General features: G+C 41.2%; 1 protein-coding gene across 1 annotated transcript in view; it reads left to right on the forward strand.

Annotated features, from left to right (window-relative positions):
• Ccdc148 (coiled-coil domain containing 148) overlaps positions 1–18,541 on the forward strand; it is a 173,518-nt gene that overhangs the window by 14,736 nt on the left and 140,241 nt on the right. Inside the window, exons 6-9 of the mRNA XM_051184658.1 lie at positions 915–1,010; positions 1,089–1,270; positions 10,901–11,039; positions 16,329–16,535. Coding sequence (XP_051040615.1) covers positions 915–1,010; positions 1,089–1,270; positions 10,901–11,039; positions 16,329–16,535 — 624 coding nt within the window. The remainder of the gene's footprint in view (positions 1–914; positions 1,011–1,088; positions 1,271–10,900; positions 11,040–16,328; positions 16,536–18,541) is intronic.

Below are 18,541 nucleotides of genomic sequence, written 5' to 3' on the forward strand. Positions count from 1 at the left end.
ATTCAAGTAGAGGACTCTTCAACATCTTAAACATGGGCTTGGATGTGTCCAGGGCCTGCATTTTAACTCATCTTCCTACCTTCATCCTTGCCCCTCCTCCCAGCACACTTGGAGACCCTGACAGTACAGAAACATCAAACTGTCTGACTACTGCAATTCCCCCACAGGCTCTTCTTAGTCCTTAAACCCACCTGCAACCCTGTCCACTGAGTCTTCTTCTTTCTTCAATGACATCTCTTGCACGACATTGTCCCATTCAACGTGAGCTTGGTCCCACAGAGGCTGGCCTTTGTGCTGTGCCCTTCACATATCAAACCTACTCCTGTCTCAGAGCCTTTAGGTGACCTGTTTTCTCTGTCAGGCTGTGGCACCTAATGCCCTTTAGTTCTTTGTTGACCAAATAAGTCTCTGTTCTTAACCACCACCCTGTTCTTAACACCTCTTTCTTCCGCTGCATGCCTTTGTTTACTTGTGTTGTGCTAGTAGGGTCTGAACCTTCATCTCTCTACTTGTCAGCTCCTCTATATTATACTGCTTTCACAGATAATCAAAAGCCTTAATTATGCCTAGACAAGAAGCCATACCTAGTACTGTAGACTAGCAGCAAGAATTCTTGAGAGCGAAGGTGTGATTGAAGTTTTACCATCAACAATTACCATCACAACACAGGGTAGCTGTGATTATTAGGTGGTGAGCCCAATTTTGGTGATAGGCCTGGAACCCTCACTTAGGCTTGCTTGTTTGGTGAGCCTTGGCTGGCTGGCAGCTCTTTTCTTCACAGATCTTCAAAAGGATTTTCCCTCCTCTAATTTTTTACCCCCTACTGGCTTCCGAGACTGAGTCTTTCAATAGAAATAACCTTGAGTGAATTGCAGTAATTTATACACTTCCTGTCCACATGCTGCATCCTCTAGGTTGACTGTGTCAGGAAACAATCCAACGCTGACTTTGAAAGACTTGATCAGGAGCAACAGAAAATAGAAAAAGACCTTTCAGACTTGAGTGTGAAGGTAAGTGTAATGCGACGCACGGTTGACTCTTTCAACCCACTTTTCATCTTTGTTAAATATAATAATAATTCCTTTCAGTTACTAGATTATTGTACAGATGAAAAGGCTAACCTGCTCAGTGAACAGCCCACGGAGTTAGAGACTTTGGAGTGCCCATACCCTGATCTGAAATCATCAGTCCTTAATGAATTCTGGAACTTTACAGAGAAATATCAAAAGAAACTTGAAGACTTTGATCTGCAATTAGAAGACATACACAGGTGATCAATTATAACTCCTTGAGTCCTGAATGCTGAATCTGAATTTGTGTTCAGGGTCACTATACTTCTGATTTAGTGTTTTCTATTTATATGTGATTGCAATATAACCAGTACAGTTTTGACCTAGTTTGTTGAATAAAAAGAATGGGTTTGATTTTACTTTATTTTCTTATTTTATTGTGGTGCTGGGGATCTAACTTGGGGGCCTTGAACATACTTGGTATGTCCTCTATCACTGAATCACACAAAAGCCTTTGGTTTTTGAGACAGGGTTTCAGTCTGTACCATATGTGGCTTGCTACTCACTTTGTAGTGTCCTCTGCTCTCATATCTATGGTCTCCATCCTTAGCCTTCCAAGTGCTGGAGTTACAGACATGCACCATATACCCAGCTGGAAAGACTGTTGTACTTTCACTTTGCTTTTTCTTGCTTTCAAAGTATTTCCTAGACATAAAGGCTTATAAGAGTTTTATTGAGCCTGGTGGAGTAACATACACCTTTAGTCCCGGCCCTCAGGAGGCAGAGGTAGGTGGATCTCTGTTTTGGAAAAACAGAAACTCATAAATTCTAATAACAGCCTGTATATTACCCAGAATACTTTAAATATAAATGGTGATGTGTTTTATTTGATGAATATTTATTGAAAACTCCTTAATTGACAGTGGTCTCTGTTGAGCTCCTTTGAAAAAGTTCATGAAGGAGGTTCTAGATGAGTCTAGAAGATGGCATTGCCTGGCAGTATTATGGGAAGAAATATTATGGGAAGAAATATATTAATTGGAGAAAAGAGGAACAGTAAAAAATAAATTTCAGGGGTGGTTTCTTGAATGAGGAAAGATAACTTGAATCTAAAAGTGGTTTGGAACAGTCATCTGCTGCTAAGCCCATAAAGGCACATGAATACATTCTAATCAGCACAGTGGGTGACACACTTAATCATAACACTGATTCAACTTACAATTTATCAGGATCTCACTTTAATTTAATATGACTATTTTCCTTTTTGTTTCTAGTTGTTGGGTCTTGGGGAATATCTATGGGAATGTGTGCATATTTTATTTATTCATATTTCATTTCATTTTTTTGTTATTTTTGAATTAGGGTTTCACTATGTAGCTCTGGCTGTCCCAGAACTCACTCTGTAGATCAGGGTGGCCTTGAATTCACAGAGACCCAGCTGCCTCTGCCTCTTGAGTGCTGGGATTAAAAGTCTCTGCTGCCATGCCTGGCTGAGTGTGTGTCGTTCTGTAATTAAAAAAAAAAAGAAAAAGAAAAAGAAACAAGAACCCTTGGGGCTATCTCTTACTTGGACAGTGACATTGATGTGAGATCATGAAGTAGGTTGAGAGTGCTGGTCATGCAGACATTGGACATAACATTGTAGCCCATGTTCAATGAGTGCGTCTGACACGGTTTCAGTGTCCAGGAACCAGGGAAAGATGAACAGAACCATTGGATGAGGTTCAAGATATAAGAGTGAATGGCAAATTATTATAAATTATTATTTGTATTAAGTGTGTGTGTGTTTTGCTGGGAGTTGAACTCAAGGCCCCTTGCATGCTAGGAGAATGATGTACTGTTGAACCTGTCCTCACTCAGCAAGTGGGTTATGTAGTAGCTGGGTGGTGGTGGCATTCTTGGGTGGCAGAGGCAGGTGGATCTTTGTGAGTTTGAGGCCAGTCTGGTCTACAGGGCAAGTTCCACACACTCGCTTATGTTTTAATTTCAGTTAAAATGGGAGCAATAACAATATGTTTGATGCTCATGGGGATAATCTAGTAAGGTATAAACTTTAGGGGAGACAGAGAGTAGGAGGGAGGGAGTCACAGAGAGAGAAAGAGAGAGGAGGAGGAGAGGAGAGAAAGGAGAAGAAGGGAGAGAGAGAGGAGAGAGAGAGAGAGAGAGAGAGAGAGAGAGAGGGAGGGAGGAGAGGGAGAAAGAAAGAAGAAGAGGGGGAGGAGGAGGAGGAGGAGGAGAGAGTTGTCCTGGGTGGAGAGGAGGCTTACTTAGCATGTACCATAGTGACTGAGTTGGGGGTAGGGGTGGCAGATCAGATGCTGGGTAATGAGGTGTCACAGTGGCCTGGAACTTCTCAGTTGTTATTCTAAATACAAATGGGTCAGCAACCTATGAACCTCTCTACTTATCAAAGAAAGGAAAAAAAAAAAAACTCAAATACTGTCCTTGTGAGAATGGCCAAACATATCATAATTTTACCCAGGGTTAAAAATAGCCAGGGGAAATGGCTATTTACATATTATTGATACATGGTATTTTTCAAAGCCAGAAAATATTTTTCAGAGGTCACTATGACACCAGAAAGTTTTATATGGGGCCAGAAACATAGTTCAGACAGTAAGGTGACTGTCACACAAGCACAAGGACCTAAGTTCAGATCCCCAGAACCACATAAAAGAGAAGTGTGGTGACAACATCTGAAATCCTAGCCCTGTAGAGGCAGAGACTAGAGGACCCCTAGAGCCCACTGGCCAGCTAGTCTTAATCAACTGGTGGGCTCCATGTTCAGCAAGAGACCTTGTGTCACCCTATAATTGAAGAATGATAGGTACCAACACCAACTCTAGCCTCCACACATAAACCACACATACATCACACACACACACACACACACACACACACACACACACACACACACACACACATACATGCATAACACTCTATTAGTATAAAGATAATAATATGTCTCATCAGAAATAATAAAGGCAAAATCATTAAAATGAAATAAATATTTGACTAAGTATTTTCAATATTAATGTTTCCCTTCCTACTGGTAGCAAAATAGTGTTTTATCATCTTGACACGAATTAGCATCATCTGGGGAAAGGAACCTTAATTGAGGAATTGGCCTGTGAGCATGTCTTTGAGGCATTTTCTTGATTAATGATGGATGTGGGGGGCCTGCCTCCCTGTGGGTAGTGCTACCCTTCAGCAGATGATTCTGGGTGGTATAAGAAATAAGGCCAAGCAAGCCACAGGGAGCAAGCCAGTAAGCAGCACTCCTCCATGGCTTCTGCATCTGCTCCTGCCTCCAGGTTCTTTGTCTTCCCTTTATGATAGACTATAAATTGTGAGATGAAATAAACTTTTTTCTTCCCCGAGTTTCTTTCAGCCATAGTACCTAAATAGCCAAACATTAGGCAGCAGTGACATCTGGCAGGCTGAGTCCATACAGCATAGTACCATGCTGTTTCTAATCCATAGGGATTTTTAATGACACAAATAGCTGTAATATGTGCTAGCTGTAATATGTTATGGAAGTAAAAAGCAGGTCACAAAGTAGGTTATATAATATACATTCTCTTGGTGTTTCTTAAAGTTTGACATTTACATCTGTACATCCACAGAAAAAAGACTGGAAACCCAGTCATTCAAATAAATAGTAACCACAGTCACCCCAGGTAGTGAAATTATAAACACTTTGTCATATTTGGTTCTTATTTTATAAGGCAAATTATGGGCTTAAAATTTTAAGGGAAAAGTTCAATAGATCATCAATATTTAATGAGTACCTACTGCATGATATGACAAGTACCAGTGACTTTAATCAGAGTTTATCTCATTTTAATAGCTGTGTTTTGTCAGGTGAGGCATGAACTACATAGCCAGACCCTGTCTCAGGCCATGGAAAAATCAAAGGAACAAACAAGAGAGCTGTTTTACTCATTAAATAGCCACAGTTAGGAGGAAGGAGGGCCATTTCCCTAGTTTTGAGCCCTTTGTAATTCAGTGGATGAGGTCCTTTCTGCCCATCTAAATAAGAAAGCTATTTACATATGCTAGAAAGCTGGTCAACCTTGCATCCTAGATCAGTGCTGCTTAATGGAAATATGTGAGCCACATATGTAATTAAAAAAATTTTAACCAGTTTTATTAAAAAGTTAAAATGAAAAAGGTGAATCTTTCAAATATATTATAACTAATATTTCCAAGATATTATAATCCCAATAGACAACAAATATTTTAGAATTATTAATGAGCCTTTACACACTGTTTTTTCATGAAGTTTTTTAAACATGCTCATACGAAAGATCATGCTAACATAGCTGTGACAAGCCACGCACGTGTGTGGTGGTTAGCCTCTTGGATAGCATGGCTTTAAAGAATGGTCTCATTTACTACAACACACTATAAAAGCAATCTGAACACAATAGAGCCTCACCATTCATCATGCAGGCAAAGCTCTTTGGATTCTGCTTAGTCTGTGTGTCATTAAGAACACGAAGTTGAATTTAATTGCTTGTTTTAGATTCCAAAGAGATTGTGGCTTTAATTTCCTCACATTTAGATGAATTAATCATATAGATGAGACATAATTGTGTGATGGTCCATTTAGCTGTGTCAGATCCAAAGTCAATATGTAGACTACTATAGCAAGATAACAAGTAATTTATAATTTTTTGTTGATGGGTATATTAAATTTTATACTGTTGGCTCATAATTAATATTCTGAGATCTGAATCTGAATGCCGTTTAACAACGGGCCCTCACAAATGCTCTAGTGTCTTGTTTTTCAACTTAATTATTTCCACTTATCATTTTTGTTGGTACCATTCAAGACAGTGCTTTCATACTCCATGAAAATTTCAGTTTGTGTATTTGTCTCTGAATTCAGAGTCACTTAGTTGTGTATAGTTCTGCATCCCTATATTGACATTTGTGCATCTGACTGGTTGCTTCTGCCAGTTCTACAGGGTAACTTTTATAGTCTTTCTCCTGATGATGGTTCCTGGGTGTTGAATAGACAGTCTGCATTGGCTGCGGTTTTTTTTTTTTTTAAGTTGGGATGGGTTTATTGCCTACACTGAGTACAGTGGGTTTGGAGTGCCAATCTGTTTCTGTGGGTTCCAGGCATGTTGTCTCCTTAGTGGGCCCATGTGTGTTGCTTTATACCTGGTACTGAGTCAAAGTGTCAGTATCTGAAGCCGTCGCTATGATAAGTAGAAGCTTAGTGAATAGTGAGTCAACATATGCTTTTTGGAATGACTCAAGCACATGAAATTTTGTAGAAATCAGCCAGGGTCAAACTGAATTTTCCTAGTTTAGATCTGTTTGTTTTATGAATGAACAGTTTTGCCTCTTCTTTTAGAAAATCATAATGAAACATTGGAGGTGGAGGAGAGTGAGTGGGGACTGAGTGCCACATGTCCCATTCTCCACATACTGAAATCCCGACCTGCTAGAAGTCCTTGGTAACAAGCACACTGAGAAGTCTGGGTGTACTCTAAGGAAAACCAAGTTACAAAACACACTTAAGTACAAAATTTGGATAGACCAATAAAATAGAAATGGTAAATAGTTAACAAGCTTTTTTTTTTTTTTTTTTAAATCCGAGGTATGTTTTAAAATTAATTCATTTATTTATTCTTACATGTATGGGTGTTTTGCCTGTACTTAGGTCTGTGCACCATATTCTTGCCAGGTGCCTGCAGAGTCTAGAAGGGGACATCAGATCCCCTGGAACTGGAGTAACATATTGTTGTGAGCTTCGATGTGGGTGCTGGGAATCGAATCTGGGTCTTCTGCAGTGCTTTTAAATTCTAGGTCATCTATCTCTTGAACAACTGTATGCATTATTTTTAATTGCAAAAATTTATAATACTTTTAGTGTTTTCCTTGAAAAGTTTAAAAATTAAACAAATTTCTATTTCAGGTAAGAGATTTTTTTTTTTTATTAGCCATGTAACTTAGTGTGGTTTGTTGCCATGATCACCAGTTAATTGGTTAATTTGAACAAGAACTTTGTAGGGTAGGAGCTAACTCTTAGTTATTTTACACACTTGTTTTTGTAATAATAAAAAAGTCAAGGTTTGATCGGAAGAGATAAATGTCCAAGTTTTAGTTTAGAAATACCCTTATGTTTGTTATGAGTAGTTTTTTTTCTGCCAGCCTGGTCCCACTGCCACACCAGCCCCAAATAATACACAGAGACTCTGTATTTGATATAATTCTGTTGACCTGTTAGTGGTTTCTTATCAGCTAGCTCTGTCTTAAATATTAACCTATTTCTATTAACCTAAGTATTTCTATGTGGCCTCATTTTACTGGAGAGAGGGGCTGGCATTCTGCTCTCTCCATCTTCCATCTTGGAACTCCTCCCTACTACTTCCTCTCTCCACCTAGTCTCCTAGTCCTGCCTATCTTGCTTTCCTATTAGCCAACAGTGCTTTATTCATTAACCAATATGAGAAAAATATTTACAGAATGATATATCCCGTCATATGTTGAGTATCATTTTAGTGGCTAAAAGGCCAAGTTTCTAAGAAACTTTCTAAGGAAGTTTGCTATAGCATTCAGTCCTTTCGGATTTTTCTGTGCCAGCTCTGTGTGTGTGTGTGTGTGTGTGTGTGTGTGTGTGTGTATGTACATGCATGTGTAGATGAATTCTCTCACTTTCCCCTCAAACAGTAATCTAATGTAGATATGTGGTTGTGCTGTTATTATTGCCTATGTGAGTATTTGCTTTAAGATACAGGCCTGCTTCTCTGGAAACTGCTATAACTATTCTAGAAATGATAATATGATATTTAACATGGTATTTCCTTCAAACATGTTTTTTAAATTTTACTTTTTATGCACTAGAAAAATAACTTGCAACTTGTGTAATTTTAGTTGAGATGTGAAGCTTCTCAAATCATCTGGAAGGTCAAAATGGATGTCATTGTTATACAGGGCATACTTAGTTTGAAATATCCAATTTAAATGTTTTATAGTCCTCTCATACATTTAAGTGACTTTTAATGTCATTAAAATAGCAACTAATTAATATATTCAAGCAATTTATAAAAGTGAACCAAATGCCACAAATTCTTCTGCTGCTGCTGTGTTTATTTATAACAGTGTTTACTGCTTAATGTGTACTTGTATTTGGAAAGCATTTCAGTAAATGTTTGCTATTCACACATTGTGGACAGCTACAATCTTGCACCACTATTCAGTAGGCGAAGCCATCAAAGTAATTAGTTTAAATTTACTTCTCCATTTATTAAACCATTCAAACTGGTTTTGAAAATTATGTGTAAAGGTTCATTGTAGATTATGTTAGGCTGATTTCTGCAGAAACAAAGCCAAGATGGTTCCTAGAACAATAGAACTATTAGAGGATGCTCTAAGAAGGCTTTGAGGGAGGCAGAAGAGAGGAGGAGAAATGCCTCTGCAGGAGGGCATCTTAGTGGAGGCTGACTCTGGTGTCATTTGAGCTAGACTGATGTCAGAGTTGGCCCCATTGGAGGGAACTGACTGGGTAAACCTTGCTGACCTGTCTATCATTCAGCTGCTATTTGTGATTGGCCTTGGGAGCAGCATGGGGGGGTCTCAGAATGGGGATGCTTCTCCTGTAGCCCAGGAAACTTTCCACAGAAGAGAAGGGTCTCGATGTCACCAGCCCAGACTCTTGGCATCTTATGATAGGGATCTCCCCTAAGAAACAGCCACTATTGTATAGATGAATAATAGTTAAAAAGGCAGAAACTTACTGGATAAAAGTTCTATCCCTTTCCCCTCTGGAGAATATTCCACAAACATAGGAATCAGATAAGGGTGGAAATTCAACTGTGTTCAAGGCACTTTGATTTTGGAAATAGTTTAAAACATTAACAAGGGCATGGACTTTAGTTCTCTTCTTCTGTTGCTTGTGGGATGATACTGAAGAATTTCTCTTGATAATTGCTGTTAACATTCATCTACACTACAGTGAATAAGAATGGTCCTTGAGAGAGGACCTGAGGCATTGTCCTTGACCACCCAAGGGCATTTTAAATGCCAAGTGTCCTCAGGAAAGCTTTTCTCCTGGGTTAATTTCCCTACTTGAGATGTTTTATTTGCAGAAGCCTTTGGCTGTCTGCACATGCAGAACCAATCCAGTTGGAACCAAAATAATTGGTGTGTTCATGAATGAATTCATTTTAATATTTCTCCTGCATTAGATTATTATGACACATTGAACAGTTTTCTTTTGGTGGGCGTTGTCTCACCCTCTTTTTTTTTTTTTTTTCTCTTTATGTAGTAGGTACGGAGAATTTTCTCTCTTTAAATTTTTTTCTTATGCTCCTTATATTGAAGGAACTAAGTGACCTTGTATGAGGTGGTGGGATTCCCATTAGTTTCATTCACTTAAAGAGGGTTTTATCTTCTTAAAATTATTTTTCAGAGGCAGAAAGATATCTGAAAAAAGTGAATTGCACAATCTAAGTTGTAAGATCATTGATACAGTAGAAACAAACAATGGCAATCCATCTTGGATCCAAGAAATGTTCGCTACTATTAATACTTCCCCTGATTGCATCTGTATTTGATTATTCTAATTTACTTAACAGGGGTAATAATAACATGCAAATAAAATCAGAATATAAAGAGGCATTAATCAGTTTAGAGTTCAAATTGACGATGTAACTTTTTCACTTTGCATAGGACTTTGTCAATACTTTACGCTGATTGTGAATCATCCCAGTGCTTAGAAGTGCTGGCAAGGGGAGCTGGAGAGATGGCTCAGCAGTTAAGCCCACTGCCTATTCTTCCAGAGGACGCAGGTTCAATTCCCAGCACCCACATGGCAGCTTACAACTGTCTGTAACTTCAGTTCCAGGGGTTCTGATACCTTCACACCAATTCACATAAAACAAAGTTAAATAATTATATATACAAAAAAGTGGTGGGACAGGACTAGGCATGTTGAAATATACTGGACACTTGACTGGACAACTCGCAGGGTCTTGTTTACAAGTGATTTCTTTGCTCAGGTGCTTCCTTCAAGCCACATGACTTTGATTTCAACCCCTAAATGATTTCAACCCCAAATGGTAGAGAGAATCAACTCTATTTAAGCTGTCCCACAGCCTCCTGTGTACCTCCTGCATGCACACACACACACACACACACACACACACACACACACACACAGAGCAAATATTATGAAAACTCATTATCAGAAATGTAGCATCATTGTTTTCTTTTCCATTACCAGTCTGTAGTATAATCCACAAAGCATGAGGTAAAGAGAATGAAGTAAAAGATTATTTGACTTGCCTTGGAGCTCAAACCTCACATAACTGCTTTATTCTCCTTTATGTAAAAATTTCATCTCTTTATGTTTGTCTCCAGTGTAGAAATGGGAACTTTGTTGAATAAGAAAATTTTCTTTTTAATCTTTATCCCTAATAAATATTTTTCTAGTGTTTATTTCATTCACTGGTGACAGCTTTTAAAATATTGCTAAAGGCAAAATACAACACATATCAAGAGAATATTGTGTCTTACCAACATCTTCAAGCTATGCCTGGAATTATGCAAGATCAAACCAAGCACTGAAAATACCCTCTGTGTGTGGTCTTAGTTCTTCTCAGTGGTTAACGCTGAGGGAAAATGCCTCAACTGAGTGTGTTGGTGTATTCCCAAGGTCTTCCCTCCTGGGAGTGAGGGTGGGGGGGTGGGGGTAGGGGTGGGAGTGGGATTGTAGGGTGAAGCTGGGGGTTCCCTTGAGACCAGCCTGAACAACATAGTGAGACCCTGTCTTCAAAGAAGGCTTCATCTTCTGTAATTGTCATGATTTGCTAATAGCCTTAAATGCCATGATTGTTCACCTCTGTCTTGTGACATTTTTTTATTGCTTCCAGAAACTTCCAACTAAGTGAAGAAGAGCAGTGGATTTACCAGGCTGTCTTAGACCAGTACCCTGGAAATCTCCTTGGCAGAAGGACTCTGTACTTGGACATGTTACAAAGATATTTTCCTCACAAATCTAGGCATGATTTGGTGAGTGCATCTTGATGATGACTGTGTATATCCTATATGCCTGTGACTGCAGTGTTTAGTGATCCATAATTAGTAACACGAATGTATGTCTGTTAAATAGCCATGGTGGTTTGAAAGAAAATGGCCACCAAACAGAGTGGCACCATTAGGTGCCTTGTTGGAGGAAGTGTAAGGGTGGGCTTTGTGGTCTCTTTTTCTCAAGCTTCCCCCAGTGTGACAGTCGTAGACTTCATGCCTGCCTACACGCTGCCATGTTCCCTTTTGTTTTAATGCATCCAACCTCCGAAACTCTAAGTGAGCCACCCTCAATTAAATGCTTCCTTCCTTCCTTCCTTCCTTCCTTCCTTTCTTTCTTTCTTTCTTTCTTTCTTTCTTTCTTTCTTTCTTCCTTCCTTCCTTCCTTCCTTCCTTCCTTTCTTCCTTCCTTTCTTTCTTTCTTCCTTTTTTTTGATTTAATAAAGTTTTATTTTTCCAAATGTACAGCTGATTGAACCTGTTTATGCATCTTCACCAGCAGTTGGGGCATCTCCACCCTTTGTGTTTCTGGTATAAATTACTTGGTTTCTGTGCTTTGAAACCAGCTTGATAAGTCCTTTACTAAGTAGTAGCTCTTGAAGGACAGCTCTGGCCAAGGACCCTCAAATCTTCAGTCTCTCAGAGACCACAGCCGGAGTAATAAGCTTATAATTGGGTACTTCCTTGCAGAGTTTGTCGTATGTAGCTTGTCCTGAACTTTGCCTTTGGACAACTTCTTTTGGCCTTGCCACCAGACTTGTTTACTGGGTCTTTCTTTGTCTTTCTTGGCCGACTTTCTGGCATCTTTCTTCTTCTTGTCATCCTTAGGTGGCATGATGAAGCTCGGAGAGTGGCGATGACCACTGCAGCCTCGCTAAGATGTCCGAACAAAAGCTAAATGCTTTCTTTATAAGAGTTGCCATGGTCATGGTGTCTGTCGCTTCACAACAATGAAAACTCTTAGACATTAGCGCTCTGAGAACTTTTTATTCTCCCTCTATAGAAGATACTCCTACAGTTTGCAAACCTGTGTGGGTCATGTTTTAAGTCTATAAAGTCTGGGGGAAGGCCAGGGTCAGTACACTCTACCTCCCTTCCTGGAGACCTTCATAGTTTCCCAGCTACATAGCAGCCCTGGAGTTCACACCATTGCTTACCTGCGCACTATGGAGGTTCTGCTGTGTCTGGCTTTTGCTTGAGACTGGAATGCCTGCTTCTTACCGACAGAGCCTGATCCACTTCAGCCCTAGGCCCTAGGAAAACCAGCATTTATCCTGGGAAATGTTACTAGCCTCCATCACGACAGTTCTGCCCGATTCCCACACAGTCCCAAACACATACACCACTTCAGGAAGCAAAGGCACAACTGAAAGTTACTGGAAAAGAGATTGGGAAATTATTACTTCATTCTGTTGTGGACACGACTATAATGGCAAGAATCTAGAAGTTCCCGTGTCCTCATTATTACTTCAGTATAACTTACCTTATAACACGTATGTAACAAGCATGTGCAGACTTAGCTTTTAAGTGAGCTGTGCTAAGAAATATCACATTTCACTTTTGCAACTGTCTCAAATTAAGAAGTGAATTGTATGCACTCACATGCATTTGGAAATTACTTCCTGTCAGTCCTGTGACAGTCCTTCAGTAAATGAGACAGTGGATGAAGTACCATTGTTATCAAATAATGTATGGTGAAGAAACTGAAGTAAAGACCACACAGCTAGTGTGGCTATCACTTCCCATCCTTCTTATCCTTCTCCATTCCATTCTCCAACTCTGTGTAGTAAATACTTATTTTTGTTAATTTAATTTTTAGAGATTAAAAACAGTTTAATTTATTCTTTGTGTCTTTCGTATCACTCATCTTGATCCCATTCATCTCCCCATCCCTTCTCTCTGCTCTCTGACCTTGCACCCCCCCCATGCAATAAAATTTAAGAGAAAAAGAAAAATATCACTGTGGAAGCTGTAGTGTGACACAGTGAGTTACACAGTATACCCTTTAGTCCATACCTCTCTGCTCAAAAGTGTTCATTGGAAAGAGTCAGCCGTCTGAATTGAGGCCTCTGGGTTTTGCTACACCATTGATACTTGGCCGTAACTAGGACTCCTCTTGAATATCTTGTCTGTGTTGTGGAGATCCTACAGCTTTGGATCTGCAGGACTGGCCCATTCATGTTCTCCCAAAGATCATGGACAGAGTGGATGCTGGGATAGGCCAACTCATAGCCCTGGTTCTGAGCCTGGGTGATTGCAGGGTTGGTCAGCCTGCCAGCTCTCCCCTGTCCTTACAACCCGGGTGAGCCCTCCAGTATTGCCCTGGCTAGTTCACCCTATGCAGCAAGGAGCAAGGGGTGGGGGCCAGTTCTCCTCCTTTCCCATCCCCAGGGCTGGCTCACCACACCTACACCACCAGGGCCAGCTCTGCAGGGGCCACTCTCCCAAGCTGCAACTGGTGAGGGGCAGGGACAGCTCTCCCACTCTCATGACTTAAGGGCTAGCTTTCCCGATTGGCACAGGTGGTGAGGGGTAAGGGGGGCATTTCTCCCTTACTGACACTGTTGTATGGCAGATGAGGGGCAGGGCCAGATGTCCCGTACCTACTTTGTTGGGGCTGGTTCACCCCACCCGCCAACAGGGTGAGCTCTACAGTGCTGCCCGGGTGAGGTTTAGGACCCACTCTCCAGATGCTGCAGCTGGTGAGGGGTAGGGTCAGCTCTCAAACCAGCTCTCTCACTCTCATGTCCTCAGGGCCAGCTTGCCTGTGGCCCCTCAAACAGGGTTAGCGCTATTGTGCTGCCCAGGCAAGGTGTAGGACCTGTTCTCCCTAGTGCTGCGGCCAGTGAGGGGCAGGACCAATTCTGTGCAGGCCTATCCTCTTGGCCTTCAGTGTTATCGGGAGCCACAGACACATCAACACAGACCTGGGCTGCTGCAGGGTCACGGACCCAGATATGGGTCTTGGCAGCAGCTCAGGCCCACAGGTCACCACCACGGTCCTGGGTGGCAAGCAGGCTGCTCACCTCAGCCCACTCCCCACTGCCTTCACCTCTTCAGATCTGCCTTTCTCCACAGGACATGAACCTCTCTGTCTGTCTCTCTCCTCTCTCTCTCTCTCTCTCTCTCTCTCTCTCTCTCTCTCTCTCTCTCTGTCTCTCCCTCTCTCCCCCTCTCTTTTTTTCTCTTTCTCTCTGCCTCCCCCCCTCTACCCCCTCTTTCTCCCATACTCCACCATAGAGTTGCTCACAATAACAGCACTGGACTGTTGCAGGGAAGGCCCAGCAGGGCTTTTCTCCTTGCTACCCTGGGCAAGCTACCCAGAGAGAGGGATGTGGGTCCCCCCCCCCCCGCATCAGACTTATTGATGCTGAGTCGGGTCCCCATGTAGTAAATATTTAATTTTGGTCTTTAAGTAACTCATAATAAATTTTTAAAAAGTTATTTTTTGTGATAATATTTTTTATTTAAATTTGAAACAAGCTTGTTTTGCATGTCATTCCCAGTTCCCTCACCCTCCCCTCCTCCCCTGTCCCCCTCCCAACCTCCATCCCATTCCCTTTCTGTTCCCCAGGGAGGGGGGAGGCCTTCCATGGGGGATCTTCAAAGTCTGTCCTATCATTTGGAGCAGGGCTTAGGCCCTCCCCCATGTATCTAGGCTGAGAGAGTATCCCTTTATGTGAAATGGGCTCCCAAAGTCCATTTGTATACTAGGGATAAATATTGATCCACTACCAGGGGCCCCACAGACTACCAGTCCTCCCAACAGACACCCATGTTCAGGAAGTCTGGGTTGGTCCCATGTTGGTTTTCCAGCTATCAGCCTAGATAGAGTCCATGAGCTCCCCCTTGTTTAGGTCAGCTATCTGTGGGTTTCTTCATCCTGGTCTTGACCCCTTTGCTCCTCACTCCTCCCTCTCTGCAACTGGATTCCAGGAGTTTGGCTCAGTGTTTAGATGTGGGTGTCTGCTTCTGTTTGCATCAGCTACTAGATGAAGGCTCTAGGATGGCATATAAGTAGTCATCAATCTCATTATCATGGAAGGGCATTAAAGGTGGCCTCTATACTATTGCTTAGATTGTTAGTTGGAGTCTTCCTTGTAGATCTCTGAACATTTCTCTAATGCCAGATTTCTCTTTAAGCCTATAATGGCTCCTTTTATTATGGTATCTCTTTTCTTGCTCTCCTCTATTCTTCCCCTGACTCAATCTTCCTGCTCCCTCATGTCCTCCTCTCCCCTCCTCCTTATGATCAAGTTAGAAGTTTCTTTCCATTCCCTATTAGTTCTGCTTGCCTCAAGTATAACTGTATATTTTTATTTCTTAGTACTATTGATGTGATAAAGATTTTTACATTTACTTTCTCCATTGGATTGATTACCATATATTTCTGCATGGTGTGTGCTTTGTTTCCTTTATGCTTGACAAATGTTTAGTGTATTTTTAGCTTTATAGAAGAAAGCTAATAACTTTACAGAATGTGTTTTGTATCTGTTTAAAGTGAGACCCTGGCCTGCTTTATCGTGATACTAATTCATTCCTCCTAAAGCATTGCTTTACAGATTCAGAGGTGTGGGCCATACTAGAAAAGTCAAAAGTCACTTGTAGCAGTGACTGACATTTTCAGAGTCACCTGCAGGGATATTAGACATGCCAGACTCCCCCTGTCTCTGAGTGTTCCCTGAGACCTGTGCTCCCCTATGGTTACTGTTCACCATTGGAAGAAGTACTTGCTATGGGTGCGAGAACCCATGTCCCTCACAGGGTTGGGGAGAAGGAAGGGTGCCATCACCAGAATTACTTGTAAGCATCCTAACAACTGAGCACTTTAGCTCTGAAAGCAAAATGGTGACTTTCTAAGATTATGGTGGCACTAAAAATGTTTCATCAAAGTATGCTGTTTAACTGAAACATAATGTAATCATTTAAAATACCCAAATTGCTTTAAAAGTGGGATATTTGAAGTTACAGATGGGAGGCAGGTTGCTCTCTGTTGAAACATTGCCATTTAGAATCAAGAGTCATTTCAGGAACAACCTGGCCTGCTTTTATCCTACTGAGGAAACAGAGGCCTTAGAAAATCAAGTGACTATACTCACTAGGCAGAGTCTCTGAAGAGTGGAGCTTGTGTCTTGTTCCTGGTTATGGTGAGGATGTTTGTCCCCAGTTGTTCAGAATCATTGAGTATAATGAAGTTTATCCACTTTGTAACAGTGACATAAAATACGGGCCCGTTTCAGAGCAATAAGTAACTGCCATCTGTTACCTTTGTAGGTAGAACATGAGAAATACTATGACCAGTACCACTTTGCTGGAGAGCAGAGAAGAATCCTGATAGACAGTTGGACTAAGAGTAGGAAAGACTTTATACAGAAAGCCATGCTGACCCTCCTTGAGGCCTGTGCAGTTCATGAAATGGAGAGCATGTTGGCTAAGGACAGGAGACGACAGCAGGAACTGTGCGCTGATCTGAAAGCCAAGGTAAGTCTCTTTAATGGGTGCTTTGATACAAGGGGTACACTACGAATCTACCAATGCCAGGTGATGGTGGCACACACCTCTAATCCCAACATGCAGGAGGGGAGGCAGAGGCAGGCAGATCTCTGGATTGAGGCCAGTCTGGCCTACAAAGTGAGTTGGAGGACAGCCAGGGCTACACAGAGAAACCCTGTCTCAAAAACCTAAAATGAAAACCAAAACAACAAACAAAATTTTTACCTGAAGCTCACTCTCTGGAAAGTACATCTTGATGAAAACTGTTGATTTGAGCAGTAAGATATTGCAATTCATTTGGGTAAAAAAAAAAAAAAAAAAAAAAAAAAAAAAGGTTAGCAATCAGCAATTTCATGAAGCTCAACCCAAGGTTACTGTAACAGGGTGGTAGTATTGGAATTTTGATGGGGACAGCTAACACCTGCCATAGGTGCTGTCAGACACGACTTGATGGAACTGTCTAATACTGAGCCAGTCTGCATGCACACAGAAGAGCTGAAAAGGCTAAGAAGATTCATACAGAGCAACTTTGGTGGCCCTGTATGGCCCTCAGCAAGGTGTGAGGGTGTAGATGTGGCTTTGCTCCTCCTCTGACCCAGTGAGGGGGCTTTCATATACTTGGAGAGCTTGTGGTTGGAAGGAGGGCTTGTGGGTGTCTGTTGCACACAGGAAAATACAGAGGTGTTATCTCATGTGAAAACTGAAGGTATGTTCTGCTGAAGTGTCTTCACATTCCTCTGCAGTCACAGGGACCATTAAATAAATTGTGTTCACGTGCAACAAGATGTAGTCATCTTGGTTTATTGCTAAGTAATACAGGAGGACACAGAAAAGACATTTTATTCTCTTGATAGAAACAAAAAACAAAAAAACACCTGGCAGATATCAGGGTACTGATCTAAAGACTAATGCCTATTTGAAAATATTAGAGGGAACATGCTTGCTTGCCATTTTTTTAAAAGTAGAAAGATTTTCTTTCCACACTGCAAAAGTTTGGAACCTAAAAAAGTAGAAGTTGTTTCTTCTAATCTGATCTGTCTCAGGCTATGGACATGGCATGTGTTTCTCATCCTTGGAGGCTGATAGGGAACACAGGTTCAGGGGCTGGGGCAAGTCCTTGCACTCCTACCCTGCCTCTGTTCATGTTTTGAGCTTCGCTGTTAGCCCTTGCTCTGAGGTAACTATATGTGCAGCCAAGCTCTTAGATGAGCTGTGGAATGACGTTCACTTATTATACTCCATGTAAATGTTGGGTATAATATAGTGCATTATACCCATTAAACACATTTCAGTGGCTCAGAGGCTTGGTCATGGCTCTTTTCAGTCAATACTGCTCCCTCACCCCCTCTTCTGACTTCATCTTTGTGGACGTGTTTTGTCTACTACAGTGGTTTGATGCTCATCAAACCGTTGAGGATTCAGCCTTTAGCTCGTCATATCTGTTTGTTTCGTGTTGCAATAATTTGCTATTTTAGTTGCATAGTATTTCATTTTACATTCACACAGTTTATTTATATGGTTTTCTGAATTTTGCTATTCTGAACGTAACCAGGCATGCCTTCCTGAACAGACATGCTGATTTCTGTTGGGTCTGTGAGAGCAGAATGGGTAGATTACAAGGTTTGAGTGGATGTAGCTTGAGTAAACATTGCTAAAATAGTTTCCCAGAGTGGCTACACAGATTTTTCAGCTGACATCCTTCATGTTGTGTTTTCATGAGCATTGCCTCAGCCAGTCTGGAGTTCAGTCTGATAAATGAGGACCTCACTGTGGCTTTCATATTCATTTAAAATAAAGACAGAATCTTTATGCTCACTGCCAATGAACCTTCCACTGGAGTCTTTCCCGTTTCTCTCATAGGTCCCCTGATTTTCTGTTCCTCATTATATTCTCTTACATGTTCTCTTTACTCACACATTCTGTTTGTATTTTCTCCCCATCTACTGCTTGTCTCTTTTGTAGTACAAGTTCAAATAGGTCTTAATAATAAAAAC

The sequence above is a fragment of the Phodopus roborovskii genome, unplaced genomic scaffold, assembly GCF_943737965.1.
Source record: "Phodopus roborovskii unplaced genomic scaffold, PHOROB, whole genome shotgun sequence".
In the NCBI taxonomy this organism is placed as follows: Eukaryota; Metazoa; Chordata; class Mammalia; order Rodentia; family Cricetidae; genus Phodopus; species Phodopus roborovskii.